This window comes from Strongylocentrotus purpuratus, unplaced genomic scaffold (genome assembly GCF_000002235.5).
Source record: "Strongylocentrotus purpuratus isolate Spur 01 unplaced genomic scaffold, Spur_5.0 spur5_contig_838, whole genome shotgun sequence".
Lineage (NCBI taxonomy): Eukaryota > Metazoa > Echinodermata > Echinoidea > Camarodonta > Strongylocentrotidae > Strongylocentrotus > Strongylocentrotus purpuratus.
In genome coordinates this window covers 1,490,454-1,508,723 of record NW_022145544.1, presented here as the reverse complement: position 1 = coordinate 1,508,723, position 18,270 = coordinate 1,490,454, and the positions used below count along the sequence as shown (strand labels likewise).

Here is an 18,270-nt window from a genome sequence, read left to right as displayed (position 1 = left end):
TTGACACTTTGGATAGTGACTGTTTTTGAAAAGGTGTGAAGCTAAAATTTTAATGAGGCGTATTTTGTAAGCGATCTGTCTTTTTTTTTATTCATCCATTCAATTATCCTTATATATTAAACCTTTATTTATTTGTTTATATATTCATTCATTTATGTTTTTATGTTTTTATCTATTTATCCATATATTTGTTTATTTATTCATTTATTCATCATTATGATATATCAAATTACCTATTTATTTTTTAATTTTCCAACATTGTTAATGTTTTTTGCATTAGCATTATACAAAGCGCGCTTGGAAATGCATTGCAGTTGAGCCTCAAATCCCCAATACCGGTATAATATTATACATGTAAAATATAGGACGGAGTCTTAACCTTGATCCAGCCCTAAGCCTATTGAAGTGACGCGTAAAAACCGGGGGTGACTGCAATTTTGCATTAATTTGTTAAGCTGATAATGGATGCGGTCATGTAAAAATGGTGCGCACTTTCATTAGGACATGCACAACGATCACAGAAAGGTATGATAATTAGTTTTAAAATGTAAAGTCATTGTATTTTGCCGACATCGCTACCGCTTCTGTAATGTATTTTCAATGGCGTCATCTTCCGGTGAAAAAAAAAGGGGGGGGGGAGGAAACAAAACTATCAGTATAATTCTTATGTTAATGATGATTCAAATGCTTTGCAAAATAAAACTTAATTTCAATTCTTTTTCATGCCAATAATGATGCTTTTGTGATTGTGTAAGTTTGATTTGCATTGTATCTTTGAATGTAAACCATGTATAGGCCTACCTAATAAATCCTCTGATGAGAGCAAGGAAAAAAAAATCTTTCAGAGAAGTCTGACATAAAGTGAATTCCGGCTCATGCGCCCAATCATCTTCACGTACGCCTCATCTAATTGGTGATGCATTGTGGGACATGGCTGCCGACATATCGGGACATTATGAGCAATAGATGGCAGTATACCTATATTTGAAGTAGAGTACCTATATATAGGTACTCTAATTTGAAGTAGTGTCAGTAGAATACCATGCCTTTAATTCAAGTGCAAACAAGGGGAATAAATTATGCCTAATTCAGGTATCATGGTTAACTCCAGCAAAGATAATATTATTATTCCGTCCGATGAGCCATGCTTAATCAAGCGCGTAGCCAGGATTTCATTTTAGGGGGGGCGGTAGTGAGCACGCGAAGCGTGCGAATCACTTACAGAGCGCGCATAGCGCGCTCCCTAGGGGGGAGGGTGCAGGGAGGGGGGAGGTTACCCCCTCCCGCGCGAAGCGCGAAAGCTTTGAGGTTTCATCAAATTATAAGAGAATGAAGACGATTCGTTGGACCATTCTCGACTCTTAATCCGTTATCTAAATTCAGTTTCTGTTGACGTTTCATTAGAGAAAGAAGACGATTCGCTGTACCGTCACGGTCCTCGACTCTTAATCTTTGTTTGAATCAAGTTCCCCTGCCTCCGCGCGTAGCGCGGAAGCTCTGAAGTTTTATTAGACCATTAAAGAAAGAAGAAGATTCGTGGTACCATTCTCGATCGACTCTTAATCCTTGTCTGAATTCAGTTTCCCCCCTCCCCTCCCGCGGAAGCTTTGACGTTTCATAAATTATTAGAGAAAGAAGACGATTTGTTGTACCGTTCTCGATTCTTAATCCTTATCTGAATTCAGTTCCCCCCTCCCCTCCCGCGCGAAGCGCGGAAGCTTAGACGTTTCATTAAATTATTAGAGAAAGAAGACGATTCGTTGTACCGTTCTCGACTCTTTATCCTTTTTCTTCCTACGTCCTCTTCCTTTCTTCTTTTATTCTCTCTTTTTTTTTTTTGGGCCGGCGTTTTTTTTTTTTGGGGGGGCGACCGCCCCCACCGCCCCCCCTGGCTACGCGCCTGTGCTTAATAATTGAATGTAGTCAATGACTATTAACAAAAGTAAATTTCTCATAATTTCATTAAAACGATTCTGATTTATTTCCAACAAATTTCCAATAACTCCCTTTAAAGCCCATCTGTACTAGTTTACAGGAGGGATTAGACCACCCTGCAATGTCACTAACAAGTGGTTATCTCATCAAATCAGCTCTCAATTGACATGAGACAAAGAGGATCATGGGGGACCAATGGTCACCGATTAGGCATTGTTTACAATACTTTATAGAGGGTGCACGTAGCTATAAGTAGTGCAGTGGGGCTTTAAGATAGATTAAAATACAATACAGCCGCTTATGCTTTAAACAAATGGATTGTATTTTCTAGGGAGTGAATGGAAGATATAGAGCAAATCTTCTACGGATCTCAAGACGATCGAAGGGTAAACTTTCTCAAGGTCGAGAGTGTTTTAATATAGATATATCGCCTGCTATGAGAGACTTGGCTGTTTTTGTAAGCTCAAGGGGCGTTGCACCCTGTCATGACCCCGAGGCGCGCCTGGGCGTCCCCGAGAGCCAGGCCTCGAATATTAAAGCAGTCGATATATCTTTTATATACCGAATTCACACAAAAATCTTACCAGAATTCTTACCTTATATTCTTTTCTTGACTAAAGATTGGTTAAAACATGACAGAAAATCAGTCTGAGACACTGTCTCTTAATCTTCGCTGGAAAAATGACTGAATGTTTTGGGGAATTGCACACACACTGCACTGTATGGTATCCGCGCTCGCACAAGGTAACTTTTAACACATAAACCAATAGGGGGTCTCATCAAAATTCGACTAATTTCCCGGTACCCGGAATCTTTCGGGAATCTCACTCATGAACTATTGACCGTTATTGGCATTGTGAGTTACTTTACGGGAATGGCTAAAATCACGACTCCAATTTCGACTAATCAGTTGGCTAGATTTCTAAAGAGAGGTATATAACATGTTTTGTTCCATTGCAGAACTGCAAATTACAAAATCAGTCGGATAGATATTCTTCTGAAGGATGAGCGATCTGGTTCTGTTAAATTCTCTGAGCCCCTAAATGACATTTCATCCTCCCTTATCTTCCTTTTCCATCACTCTGTCAGTTCAGGAAAGTTCATTTCCAAAGCGCAATCCAGTCCCATCGATCAGGCATACAAATTATATAGCCCCCACTGTGGAAAGAGCAACACATTTCCGTCCACCTTAATGACGCCAAGAACGGCGGGCCCTGTTGCACCAGACGTAATGACCAAGAATAAATCGCAAATATTCAACTCATCCCAACAACGCGATCGCAAAGACTTTTGAAAAATAAACCTGAGGTAATTCAAAAGCCCAGTGTACCACCTATTGAACGGTGCGTACATTACAATGATTATTACGTAATTCGAACATGATTTTTCTTTTGGGATAAACATGGGATGTAGGGTATTGATAGTGCCCCCAGATGATTACTAGAAAGTCTCTGCGATCGTGCTGGATTTAGAATCCATCATTTCGAGAGTTGCGACTGAATTCTTGATTTCGATTATCTAGAGCCTGAAAAGTTGCGTAAAGAGTACAACCCGCGATTGATTGTAGGCTTTGTAGCATCCTGTAAAAATAGGGACTCGTGATTGGTTTAACAATACACACAGGCGTATTCCTTTTGAGAGCACACAAAAGCTTGTTCTATTGAAGCTATGATCCTATAGAGTACTGGAAAGGAGTGCATTAGCGAACTAATAGCGTTAGCGATATGATTTCCCTTTCCGATGCTTGCATAATGACTAGAACCGGTAAAAGGATTAAACCCACTATACACACCCACGCAATCAAAAGCATAGCCTTCGATCATTGATGTACTGAATACGGAATTGAAATCGTCAAATGGGGCAATTATATAAAGTGATGGATGACCGCTGACCATTGTTACACAAAATTGTCGCCGCTATCTTCTTCATTTGCACTACACAAAATAGGCAAAATTCGTGATTTTATTGATAGATGTACAGCAGAACGTTTGGTTCATGCTTTTGTTCATGATTGTGTAATTTTGATTTGTGTAATAGTCTCCTTTTTCGGTTACCACTTCGTCAAATAAAAAGATTACAAACCATTCAAAATTCAGCAGCGCGGCTAGTTACATGAGAACATAATTAAATATCCCCTGTCTTAATCGGTTACCAGTCCAGTCTCGCATCCAGTTTCAAATATTGTTATTAGCATATAAATGTTTTTATGAATTAGCTCCCTCTTATTTAATTAAATATCCCCTGTCTTAATCGGTTACCAGTCCAGTCTCGCATCCAGTTTCAAATATTGTTATTAGCATATAAATGTTTTTATGAATTAGCTCCCTCTTATTTAAATGAATTACTCACTGTAAATAAACCATTTAGAAATCTTCGATCATGTAAAAAGAATTTATTTTTGTTCCTCTTATTTTGACAATCACTTATGGTGAACGTTCATTTGTCCATGCTGCCCCAGTTTTAAGGAATAGCCTACCAGACTCACTTAGAAACATTGACACAATAGATGAGTTTATCTCCACCCTGAAAATATATTTATTTCAATTGTTGTAAACAAGAAAAAGGAAATCGGTACCCAATTTTCTCTTTGCTTTTTTTTTCTAAGCGCAGAGGGAAATACAGTGTAATGTGTTATATACGCTATATCAAAATGGATTGTAATCATTATAATCATTATCGTGGGTTCAAACATTTCATGCATTTCTATTTTTCAACGTCATTCAAACACAATTAAAAGGGTGGGCTTGTGAACTACGCCGATAAAAGATGTTAAGTGATTGTATTAAGCATTGATCTCGATATTATAATAGCTAGTTACCATACTCTCTAAATTTGAAAGTCTTATTTTTAAATCTTAAAGTCTTACTTTTAAATCTAACAGAGACTGATATTAGTGACGAACCCTTTGGGATTTAAAATAAGTCTAAGCTAAGACTTGAAATTTTAAGTCCCTGAAAAGGTTTAAAATTTAAGTCAATTGGATTTATATTTCAAGTCTTTTAATATTTATTTTAAACCTTTCTTGGATTCATTTCAAAAATAAATCTAAGCTAAGACTTAAAATTTTAAGTCCCTGAAAGATTTAAAGTTTAAGTCAATTGTATTTATATTTCAAGTCTTTTAGATTTACTGGTCTAGCTAAGCCATTAGAACCATTTGGTAAAACTTCCAACCAATTGAACGGCAACAACACTTCAATACTGGTACGTCTGTATTATCAATGTAAAGGCATCGGTATTAAGTAGACTTATACATAATTTAATTAATCGAATTTTTTTTCATATACTTGTATTTTATTGAAATTATTTTAGTTCATAGTTAATGTTTCCCTTATTCATGTTTAATTAAATGGAATTCATACGAAGTAGCGAAATGTCCTAATAACTTGTAATTTATATTTGTAGTATTTTCGAAATGAATTGCATATACCTAAATCATCAGTAATTAAGAAATATGCTGTAAATTCAGAAAAATTGTTTAAAAACATAGATCTGCACGCACCCCATATTCAATATGCAAATTAATTGGTGTCAGCTGGTTCAACTGGAAATATGCCAACAGTCAGTCATCAACAGGTGCAACTGGAAATATGCACATCTTATTGGCGAGAAGTTTAAGTCTTTCCAAGATTTATATCTAGAAGCTGGTTTCGATAAAACTTTTAGTCGAATTCCCAATTTATTAAGTCTTAAAGACTTGAAATATTTTAAGTCTCAAAATGGATTTAAAATTTAAGTCCTAGAAATACGCCATATAAAAATGGATTATTACTATTATTATTGTGGGGTGCATGGTTTCAAATATTTCATGCATTTTTGTTTTACTAATCAACTACATTCAATCAAAATTAAAAGGGTGGGCTTTTGAATCACGCCGAGAAAAGAGGTTAAGTGATTGGATTAAACGTCGATCTCGATATTACAATAGCTAGTTACCACACATCCCCCAAAATACGCTACATAAAAAATGGATTGTTATTACTATTATTTTCATTATTATTGTGGAGCGTATGATTTCAAAATATATTTCATACATTTTGTATTACTCATCGACATTCAAACAAAATTGAAAGGGTGTGGTTTTGAATTACGCCGAGAACAGAGGTGACGTGATTGAATTAAACGTCGATAAGAAACTGATAGGCAGTCACACCTATGAACAATACCATTATAATATTGTTTAAAAATTAGAAGATGTCAAAGTTGATGTCAATTGACTTGACATCTATTCGAATAAAATAAACCCCATGGGCCAGGGCAAGCCAATTTTGTTTGGGTTGCCCCGATCTTTCTTGACCCTTTGGGCTGGCTGCCTGCCCCGGTAGCGTCATTTTTTTCTGCGGCACAGATTTTTTTTTTAAAGAGGTCTTGATTTAACCCTAACCCTAAACTTTCCCATAGGCTCAACACGCACCTAACCCCAATCTGTGCCGCAGAAAAAAATAACGCGCCCCGGTAAAGCCGTGAGGCTTTGTCTATAACCCTATATTATATTCATAGGGTACATTTCAGAAAATGCCTGAATCACTTACCCGAGAATAAATTTGATGTGGACCCCCTTAATTAAGCAGTCAAGTAATTTTATATTCCTTTATATCTAATAAGTACATTTTAGAAATTCCTTGAATTACTTGCCCTTTAATGGGCCAGAGCAACGTACCAATTTTTTGGCTGCCTTGATTTTCCCTGACCCCTTGGGCAAGCTGCCTGTCGCGGTAAAGCCGTTAGGCTCTTTCTATAACCCTATACGTCCCTCCGTATTTGAATCACGAGTATCGGGTATCCAACCATGCAACTTTGGAAATCGAACATCAAATATCCAACCAAAGTAATTAACTGCAGTGGCTGGTCGTTGATATCAGATGCGAGTGGTCAGGGGATAAAATGACAATTTGTACGAATCTATTGTTGCCTTAGGAACAGAGAGCTGGTCTCTTCTGATGATGCACGGAGCTTCGATTAGGGAGGGACGTATAGGGTTAGTGAGGAAGATAAATATTGACTATAGTTGGTGGTGTATTCTATAGAGCATGGTGCTTATTGTGCTAAGAGACGACTTGTGTACAGTGATCCCATATAAGCAAGGAAACTAGCAGACTCTATACCTGACGTGGGAATTTGATAGTCACAGAAGACAAAACAAGAAGCTGTTTTCTGCATCCTTTCTATACCTTCGGAAGCACGAGAAGTGTGGGATACCAGGCTTCAGCGCCATACTCTGGCCATGGACCTGCTCTAGCTGAGGTCGAACCATGCAAGGCCGTATATGCTCTTGATTTCACACCTTTGCATAATATATTCCCATATATATTTTCGCTCTGAATGTTTTCATTATCAGATAAATGCATTGTGATAATCACGATCACATCGTTTTAATCTCCCCACTACGCCCTCTTTCACACTTTGTGACAGATGAATTCTTCCCCTAGTCTGCTATTATCATTGTTTGTCGCTTGTGATCATCGAGCCATGCACCCACATCTTCTTTCCGTGCCTAGTCCCATTTATCCCTTATCGATTCCTTAAGGAGATTTAGATAAAGACGGCATTGTTCACGCTGAATTGTTACCCGTTACCACAGTTCATATCGATCTATGGTACACAGTGCATGGTACAGACCAGGCCCCCGTATTTCTTAAAATTGCTCTCTTCAGAAAGAAACATTGTACGTATGAGTAGCAAAGGAATATATGCACGATACATGTTTAATAACGTCTCTATACGCCCAAGAAGAGACAAAGTTTGTAAAGTTTAATTCCATGACTATGGAATTCCTGTTCGTCAGGATGAGATTGCGCTTCAAATAAAAAGGTATACAAACTCTGTGCATTGAATCGTCGTGCTTGGCGAGACTTATCGGATAATTTCTGAAGCTGTTTATGAACGTATTGATCATCAGCTCCCGTGCTTGATAACTTTAATAAAGAGGAGCAGAGGAAAAGGACAAGATTTGATATCCAACTTCAACATGGGATGTCGCTCTGGAAGATGCCATCTCCGCAAGTGGGCCGCGGATACTTCTGACTTACACGGTCTCAAGCATATAGCAGGATCTGGAAACTTATTTCGCCGTCTCGTCTGGCTGTGTCTCTTCCTGACTGCACTTGGTTTCTGTATTTACGAATGCTATCTTGTTTTTGTGGGATTTTTATCCTTTAACCATGTCACTCAGGTCGATGTCTTGTATAGCACCGAAGTGGAGTTTCCAGCAGTGACCGTCTGTAATATTAACAAATACAGGGAATCAGCCTTTACAGAGGATGATATTAAAAATGTCGGCGTTCACCTAGGTATGCTAATCTTCATTAATTTTTTTCTTCAGTATCACCCACCAAGCTAATAAAAATGTATAATTAAAAAAAAAATACATTGTAGTATACATGTGCCTATCCTAAGGCAAAAGTACTCACTCGATCATCGCGATCCTTTTTTTTAAACATTTTGTAAACAGGAAACGTTAATTTATTCATATGTGTTTCGTTGTAATTTGTGCAATCAGTTGCTTCTAGAAATAAAAGGGCCTCATTTTCTTGAATGAAAAAAACCTTATATCAAGAGGAAAATGATTCTTTTTGTAATAAGAATAAGCTTCTAAACATTAAAGTTGCCTGGCCTTATGCCGAGAAACGTCACCGACTGCTCATCCTCTTTTTAAAAATAAAGGATGTGAATGGTACGAAGTCTTGAAAGTTATTGATCAAATTCTACGCACACAAAATCTGAATAAAGGACGCCCAAATATCGATCGCAAACGTATACCTCTATCAATTTTTAATGGCACAACGTCGCTCATTAAGCATTACACCAACACGAAGAAACTAAAAAACATTACTTAACTCAAAAGTTCTTTTCACCTCTTTTTGTTGCATATTATTTTCGTTTTAAGCTTTTGTTTTTCTGCAATTTTGGCATTGATTTTATTCCATACATATATATTTTTTTTAAATTATGTCTAGATAAAGCATACTTTTTTTATTAATAATGTCGCTCAGGCCATGTCTCATGAATGAAACTGGCGAGCAAAACAATCTGCATTCACAACTGACAAAAAATTGTTCTAAATCAATTGCTGATAAACACATATTTCATGGCATTGATCTAATTGTACATTTAAAGCATTATTTTACAAATATAATATTATTTTCAGAATATTATATGAACAAATTGTCCACCTAAAATCTACACTTTCCAAATTTACAACGAGTAAAGTTCATTTTGATACCAATGGTTACCTTTTAGTATCATCGATCAACAGTGACGAGGGTCTTTTTTACACCTAGTTTGATGATCAATGTTAATTTCTTGTTCTTCTGTTATTTTTGGACGTTACAGGTATCATCGATGAAGATCATAACCTTCTCTTGCCTGAGCTTTACACTGATGAGTTCAGAGATTTCATTGATTCTGTTAACTGGACTGTCGTGGAGGAGGATCCTGATTACAACATGACCGACTTCACCATCAGAACCGGACATCAGAAAGAAGACATGATACTTTCGGTATAAATTGAGATGTATATTATGGACGTATCCGGACACATACCCCTGAACATCCAACCCCGGATAACCATCCCCAGTCAACTACCCCCAAGGACAACTAGCCCCCAGTACAACTACCCCCTAGGGCAACCACCCTCTAGGACGACTACTCCCGAGACAACTACCACCGGACAACTACCCCCGGACATGTACCCCTCAGACAACTACCCCTTAGGACAACTACCCCCGGAAAACTACCCCTAGGATAGTTGTCCGGGGGTAGTTGTCATAGAGGATGGTTGTTGTAGGGGGTAGTTGTCCGGGTGGTAGTTTTCCGGGGGTAGTTGTCTTCCGGGGGGTAGTTATCCGGGTGGTAGTTATCCGAGGAGGTAGTTGTCCTAGAACCGTATATTAACTTTTATTATTTATTATTATGTTTTATTCACTTGACCTCTCAATCCAAGGGTTGAGGGTTCGAATCCAACCCCGGCACTAAAGTTTAGCAATACGTCAATCCACATTTGCCACCCTCCACCCATGTGTAAATAGGTACCCGATTTGCCAGACCGCTATAATAATAGGCCATTTTCGTAATGAAATCAAATTTAAAGCACGATTCTTCGTTAAAATGAATCATTAATGTAATGCAATTAGCATTGGGACTATTGAAATACAATTATTCATAAAATTGAATGAAATAATTTGTAACATGGCACGTAACAAAGATTTATGTATTCAATTTGAGTAAATTACACAAAATGGTCTATTGGCCGCCGGCTATAAGCTGGAGCGCCTTGAATCCGCCATTATTATTATGTTTTTTCAAACAGATTTAGCACCCTTCTGGCTCTCAACAGACAATTTGATGGGACATGTTCGTATAGAAAGATTGTTATCAATCATACGATGTACCATGGTTACATATTTGTTCTAGGGATTAGTATGTCCCGTGCGTATTCAAACAAAACAGGGCACATGACTTGTCTTCCTCAGAAATAGCTTTGCCGTTACTTTACTGTACAAAATACGTCGAGTGACAACTGATGAGAAATAAGGACTCGATCTCCCTGGATACCCAGCAACCAGATAATAGTCAACTAGTAACTAACTGTTTGCCATCTGTTCTCGAAAGTGTCACTACAGTATAACAAGCTCTGTGTAGGGATGTTCAAGGATGTACTCTCACAGTAGAAGTTTTATAGAATATTACAATTCAATTTTTTTAAAGACGCTGTCGGAAGTGAAATGAAATAGATGAATTATATCAACGGAAATCTTATAAAATATTATATCAATATATGATATATTATGTCTATCAGAATAGTAAACGCTTTCTAAAAAAAGAAATCTAATGCTTTGAATGTTGCACATCATCTTCTTTGGAGTACTCATAATTATTCACAATGAGTTGCATTAATTTAATCACGGATCATCGCCTCAGCTGTTTAGGCGAGCCGGTCGGGTCCACATGTTATGTAGTCACCGTAACTGAGGTATATTTGAACCCTGTTGACCCGTAATTTGGAGGGGTGCGGAAAATGAGGTTTTAATATGCCTTTGTACAATAATGAAAGGGAAAAAAATTGTTTATTCATTTATATTTGTATTCCACGTTCATTCATCTTTCCTTCGTTATAAAGTTGAATTTTCGTCGGATAAGGTCTTTAAGAACAATCAAAAACACAATCGCAAACGCTTACAAAATAAACTCAAGGACAGTTTCAACACCCTTTAGTATATCTCCCATACAGCCATATAAATCATGTTCAGATTACGTAATACGTCATTGTCATGTCCGCACATTTCATTTATTTGTTCATGTTTTTTTTTGTTCATAGGTTTTTATTCTTTTCTCTCATAAAGAAAATTTTACATAATTTATAACATTGTATAAAAAATAACAAAATAATCTTCACATACAGGTCTAAATAAATTTGCAAGTGAACTTTTACATTTCCATACAAGGTTACAAATAAAGTTACACATTTACAGATGAAAAATATTTACATAAACAAAATTATATTTTCGCATTTTTAAACAAATCGCAAATAAAATTTGTATTATTTCATTGGGTGATGAGGCTGCTGATATTGATATTGATATTCTGAAAGTCATTGCGATTTTGTTGTTGTTGATATATTTTTTGGTTTCTATTTATGTTTGGAATAATTTTCATCTATACAGTGTTTGTGGAAAGAGGAACCGTGTGAAGAGAGCGATTTCCAACATAAACTAACACATCTCGGGAACTGCTACTCGTTCAATCTGCAAGGAGCAAACTCGGATGAAGCCGACTGGAAGCACTCATATGCTGCGGGTGCAGGTAATACCTCAATAACACCACCAAACCTAGTGTCTCTTCTGCTAAGAGAAAAATAGAGAATAAGAAAAAAATAACCCGCCACAACGATATATAACGTTTAAGATAAAGTTGAGTTATGGTCATGCGATTGCATTGTGGAAGAAACGGTGTGGAATCTATCAGAAAAAGTTGATCGTGTAGCATATAAGACAGTATTGATGTGCACTGCAAGGTTCTAGAATCATTAAAGTGATAAGAACTTTGACCCAGTCTTGGTAAAAGCATCAAGCACTGTACACAGAAAGATGCATATGGGACTCATTTTAAACTGTCACATGTCATATTTAGAATGATGAAGGCATTTAAAGAGCTTTGCTTTTCAGCGAATATTTTTTTCTCTGATGGTCTTCCACACTCCCGGCCCCCCCCCCCCCCCCCCCACTCCGAGAACGGACGGACCCCATGCGTGTTGCCAAAATGTCCTTTTCGTAACAAAAGAAAAAGGTCGACCCGTATTGACTTTACACACCGGACTTTTGCTGAAAAGGGGGGGGGGGGGGTCGGTTGGAACACGCATATGCGTACCCTAAATAACACTGAGTGGGGGGCCGGGTCCACTCTTCAATAATAACAATGAAAAAGCTCACAATTTGTTCACCTCTCCCCCAGAACTCAACCTTCTCTGTAAGTCATTGTTCTTAGAGAGTGTACACAGTTAAAAATTTAGTGAACATGTTGTTTAAAAGTTTAAACAACTGTTGATTAACGGGTGACCTGATCTAAGAGTTGTTTAAAATGTTAAGCAACTCGAGTTGTTTAAAGTTTAAACACTTAGTTGATCAACATTTTGAACAACTTGTTTAAAATCACAATTTAAACAACTGGTGTTGTTTAAAGACGGTTGTTTAAAACGGAGCTGTTGTTCAGTGGGGGTTGTTTACACCAACTGGGTTGTTTAAAAAGGAGCTGTTGTTCAGTGGGGGTTGTTTACACCAACTGGGTTGTTTAAAGAAAGTTGTTTAAAAAGGAGCTGTTGTTAAATAATAATAATAATATTGGATTCTTATATAGCGCACGTATCGACCTTGCAAGGTCCTCAAGGCGCTCCAACATTACCCGGCTATGCTAGGCTGCCATAGGACATTAGTTCCGCGGCGGGACTCGAACCGTGGACCTTGTGATCGACAGTCCGGCGACGTTTCCACTCATCCACGACACGTCTACAGCTTGGTTGGCCATGATTCGAAACAAATCTTTTAGCCAACGCGCACTTTACTGGCACGTGACACATGACGTCATATGTAAACAACACTGTCTAAAAGCTCTCGTATAGTAAATAAAGCAGTCATTAAATTTTAAACAGCGAATGTTTAACAAAATTACTTTCGTTTCGAGCAACATTGTTTACAATTTGTTCAACTGTTGTTTAAGATAGTGTACAACTGTAAGTGAACATCACTTTTTTAAGCAGCGTTTTTACTGTGTAGATATCTAGTATGAGACGACGGAACGGCCTAAAACCGGAGTAAATGAGAAGGATAATTTATCAACATGAAAAAGGGCAACTTGTGTTCACTTTAAGTGTTCTTTTAATGAATATTCATGCTTTTTTAGAGAATATAAAAAATTATTGGGACGATGGCGCACATCTAACCATTTGATTAAAAATCTTTTCCAATGTTTGACCAGACGCGTTCCCTTGAAAGCAATTAAACGGTCAGAGTAAACATTTGGTCGTGTCGTTATGACAACAGAACAGTCGATGAGCCGATGATGGTTTGCTAATTCGAAGTTATTACAATTAGTATACTAATTAACAACCTTAAAAAGTGATCTGAAGGAAGAAGTGATGCGATGTGTCTTGAACGGGCTAAAAAAAAAAAATCAAAAAAATCGGTGTTTCCTATTATAACTGTGTACGTATAAGTTGAAGAAAACACCATTATAAAAATCCCTCTCCCCTTAACATTCTTATATTTCTCTTTCAACATTCTCTTTTTTTTGTCCATCCTCACTTCTCCACCTTTCTACATGGTCCATCCCCTTTCTCTTACTCTTCTTCTTCTCTCTCTCTCTCTCTCTCTCTGTCCCCTCCCCCTTCTCTCTACTTCTGGTTCATTTCTTTCAAAATACTATATTCTACCCAACTCATTGACTCTATCACGATTTGAACCTCGCAGCCAATGGCTTACAGCTCATCCTGAACATGGAGACTCCCGAGTATACCCCGACCAACGATCTAGATGGAGGAGCCATGGATGCGGGTCTTCGGATCATGTTCCACTACCCGACGGAACCCCCGTACCCCAAGGAACTTGGTTTCGCAGTCGCCGCGGGAGATCACTCATTCATCTCCATGCGGCATGAAAAGGTGCAGAATAAAAATCATCTACTATCTTTGTTCGTTGTTGAACGTGTGTGCGTGCGTTGTGAGCGCGTGTGCGTGTTTTGTTATTATCATGTGTTAAAATATGTATTAATATCATGATCGTATTCGAATTCACGCGATTTATTGCGAATCAGATTAGCAAGAGATTACTGAATAAATAATTCAAGGCGTCCAAATCGTATTATAACAGCCTACAAATTAGAAGTTGATTATATAGCACTTCCACTAACTTACTACTCACATCAAAACAAAATCTTCTACTAGAATCAATGGAAACCCCTTCTGCTATAAGCTGTTAATGATAAGTGTTTTTAAAGTTTATCAGCAAATTAATTTCTGGATGCCCATTTTTTAAAACTCCGAATCTGCCAAGCCCACAATTCTTGCTCACTGGTTCATACAAGATATCTTTATGACGAATTAATTTTGCTCCATCAGATTTGTATCGACATAATTTATCAACTCAGCTAGGGAAGCAATATTATAGCAACCTGATGCAAGATCAAAAAAAGAAAGAATTCTGGAGAAAGAAAGTCGTTCTGATCAAGTTTAATTTTCCTTGATCCCAAACTCAGATCACGAGTCTACCCGACCCTTACTCCGAGTGCGAGTCGGATGGCGCGGACATCATAACCCACTTCGACCACTACTCCCTGCAAGCGTGTCGGATAGAGTGTGAAACCCTGGTCGTCGTAGCCGAGTGCGGTTGTCGCCTCCCCGAGATGCCAGGCGATGATGATGTATGCGGTCCAGCTGATTTACACGAGTGCGCGCACCCTACTTTAGGTATGTGCGATGCAAATGTCTCAGTAAATCGACAATAACAACGACTGATAATAGAACAGTGAAAGAATGCTCATCCTTTTCCGTGCATTTATTGTCTCAATATAAAACAATTATATTGATAGAAGGTATATAACTATCCTCCTTCTTCACGGTATTTACAATAAGATTGATGAAAAGGCTATGATTTCTCTCATCATTTTTCGTTTTAATTTTTTAATTAAACATATCAGTGCCATTTATAATCATTTAAGAATCATCCTCTTTTTTAATTGTATCTTTTTGGTTTAAAATGTTTTTTTCTCTTTTTCCTGTCGTTTCTTTGACTCCAAGTTTAGATTTTTATTTTTATCTAATTATATGTACAAACATGGTCACTGGATTTCAAGTTGCACACGACATATAATATAGCCGAACAAAATGAAGACGAAGAAGATGTAAAAGAAAGAGGAGGAGCAGGGAAAGACTAAGACGACTAAGACTTAAAAGAAGAAGAAAAAAAAGGTGGTGATGATGATAAAAATAGTAGTAGAGGAAGTATAAGGAGAAAAAGATGATGAAGAGAAAAGGAAGGTCAAAGACCAAGGGATAAAAAGAAGAAATAGAACGATAATAAATGTGTAACATTGATCTGCTGCTTATCTTTACAATGTGATTATGTTTCATTTGAAATCAGTTGAATTCATCACTGGGAACTTGGATTCAGCAGAGAGTTGCGAATGTTTCTCGCCCTGTGAAGTGGAAAATTATCCGTTTACCCTTTCAACTAGCAGACTGCGCTTGACCTACCTTGAAGCACTCTTTGCGAATACCAGTACAAACTTCACAGCTGCATACATTGGGTAAGAAAAGAAGAAACATTTCCATATCATGGAATTATTGATTGAATTATCGGGCATTCTCGAAATAGGTTATTGACCGAGTTCTAATTCGGAATGATTTTCACAATGAGCTGAAATTGATTTAAAAAAAAAAAATCTTTTTACTTTTTAACAACAGTTTGACCCTGTGACAAAAAGATTAACGATTGATTATGTCATCCCTAAATTAATCGTTTTTTTTTTCTTCAATAAATCGTAACTTTCTATCAGTTCAATTAATGCCATGCCTGATAAGTAACGATTAATTGCAAGAAATTTTGTACGATTCATTGTAAGTTGATTTTTATTTTACAAGGCCCAGATCCTCCTTCGGTAGTGTCATTTTTTTTTACTCAAAATATACATCATAAATTCCAGAATGCGCGATTTCTTGAAAAATAGGGGTTCCAGAAAACAATTCTAAACGAGTAGATATTTTCTCTTAAAGCCTGTCTGTACTAGTTTGGAGGGATTAAACAACCCAGGGTGGTTACTGACAGGTGGCTATCTCATCAACTCAGCTCTCAATTAATATAAGAAAAAGAGGATTATGGGGGACCAACGGGCACCGCTTAGGTATTGTTTTCTATATAGAGGGAGCAAGTAGCTACAAGTAGTGCAGTGGGGCTTTAATTCAAGTGGAGTTATAACAATGTAAAAACAATATATTTTTTGTTACAAGTCTTCTGACTAGGTTTGATATCACATAAAGTTTATGATGTCATCTTTGCCCCTGCCACATCTATTATCACCAGATTATGAAACTTGCAGAAGATAGTATTATTATGCACCGAAAAGACCCCCACCCCTAGAAAAAAAAAGGTAGCCTCCAATGCTTTTTCTTTTCGCCAAGGAGTCGGATCAATTAACTTAAAATTAAAGATAAGACAATTTTTCAAATAATTCGATACATTATATATCCGTTTTATGACTTTAATCATTTCAGCGAAAACATCGCAGTGGTATCGATGTACTACGAGGCTTTAAATTTCGAGACAATCGACATGTTGCCAGAGTATACTGTTGCAACATTGTTAGGTAAGTAGTATGTAATTCAATAATAATAGATCACATTTATAACGCGCCTAATACATTGTTTCTAGGCGCAGTATGATTTGATGTGATGATTATACAAACATTGTTGTGCAACATTATACATAATACCTGCTTGAAAAAAACAATAGAGTAACCATTCCTCTATTTAAAAACACTTCATTAAGTTTCCAAATGCAGATAAAGTCACCCTCTCTGTAAAATGGATGAGACACAAACTACCAGACATGCCGAAAGATTTTCATCATGGACGAATGAACCGTCGAAGTAGTTCTTTGTTAAATAAAACCTTATCATACCTTATAATTTAATGGCGGGAAAAATGGGGGAAAACAAAAACCGATTTTGAATGGTGGGAGTGGATGCTTTTTATCAGCATTATTTTCTGCTTAAAATCATATTAACCTGTATTTTCATTGAGATGATCTTACGAGCATGTTTCCTATTTTTCTTTCATCCCAATCTGTTTTTTAAATAATTCATCCATTCTGTTTTCTTTTAATTTTTCGATCCAATCTCTCTATTTACTGCTCTCACTCTCTCCCTCCCTCTCTCGTCAACCTCCTGTCTTTTTTCTCCATCTGTTACTCTCCCTCTCTCCTTTCTTTCTCTTTATCCCGTTCCCATTCTCTCTTTTTATAACTCCCTCCCGCATTCATTATCTATACAGCCGTTCTTGGAGGTAATCTTGGTCTGTTCTTGGGTGCCAGTTTCCTGACATTGGCCCAACTCGGAGAGTACTGTTTCGATGAGGTGGTCGGCTGGTGTATCTGTACGCCAAAAAAAGAAGACGATGATAAAAACGACGGTGGAAACAAAGTCGGACACGTTCCTACAGTTACGGCTATGGATGCTTGGGGTGCTCAAAAGCTCTAGAATAGGAAGATCACGCAATGCTATCCAATCAGAATGACCCCTTGAGTAGTAATAGCTGGTACCCTCATCGTGATTGGATAAACGTTCATTAGCTAAAGGTTCAAGGGTCAAGCCCTGAACGGGTTAATGCCATACATGGTACTCTGTTCCTTATTGGTAAACACTGATTAGCGAAAGTTGATTTTTATTCTTCCAATGAGGATCAACACATGGAGGTGTTAGTCGTGCAGCCTGATATCCTACTCCTGATTGGCCGAAGGCATATTGGCTAAACTTTTAATGACCAATCAGGTAATATTTTCGAACGAATAAGCTGCGCTGCACTGGTACCTTATTCCTGATTGGCTAAACACTAAATAGCTAAACTGGCAGGTGCCAATCGGGTTCTGTCTCTATCATGTCTACAGGAGCTATCTAAACCCTCACCCTTATCGGCATAACGGTTGGAAGAAGAGCCGAACTACTGATTGAAGATTGGATAGAACATCAGCTATACAAAGACGCCAAACCGTCCATGTTTGGAGATAAAGAAAGAAAATACATAAAATTGATTTTTCGCAATCACGTAAAAAGATCTATTTTATGATGTTAAACC

The 18,270-nt window shown here is 37.4% G+C and overlaps 1 protein-coding gene across 1 annotated transcript; it reads left to right on the top strand.

Moving 5' to 3' along the window:
• The first annotated feature begins 7,384 nt into the window (after positions 1-7,384).
• LOC115918682 (acid-sensing ion channel 1A-like) lies at positions 7,385-18,174 on the top strand. Its single transcript, XM_030986935.1, has 8 exons — positions 7,385-8,224; positions 9,267-9,433; positions 11,597-11,735; positions 13,895-14,085; positions 14,679-14,889; positions 15,563-15,728; positions 16,693-16,784; positions 17,470-18,174. Exons 1-8 carry the CDS (start codon positions 7,903-7,905, stop codon positions 17,673-17,675), a joined length of 1,494 nt encoding a protein of 497 aa, XP_030842795.1. The 5' UTR covers positions 7,385-7,902; the 3' UTR covers positions 17,676-18,174.
• Positions 18,175-18,270: the final 96 nt, after the last annotated feature.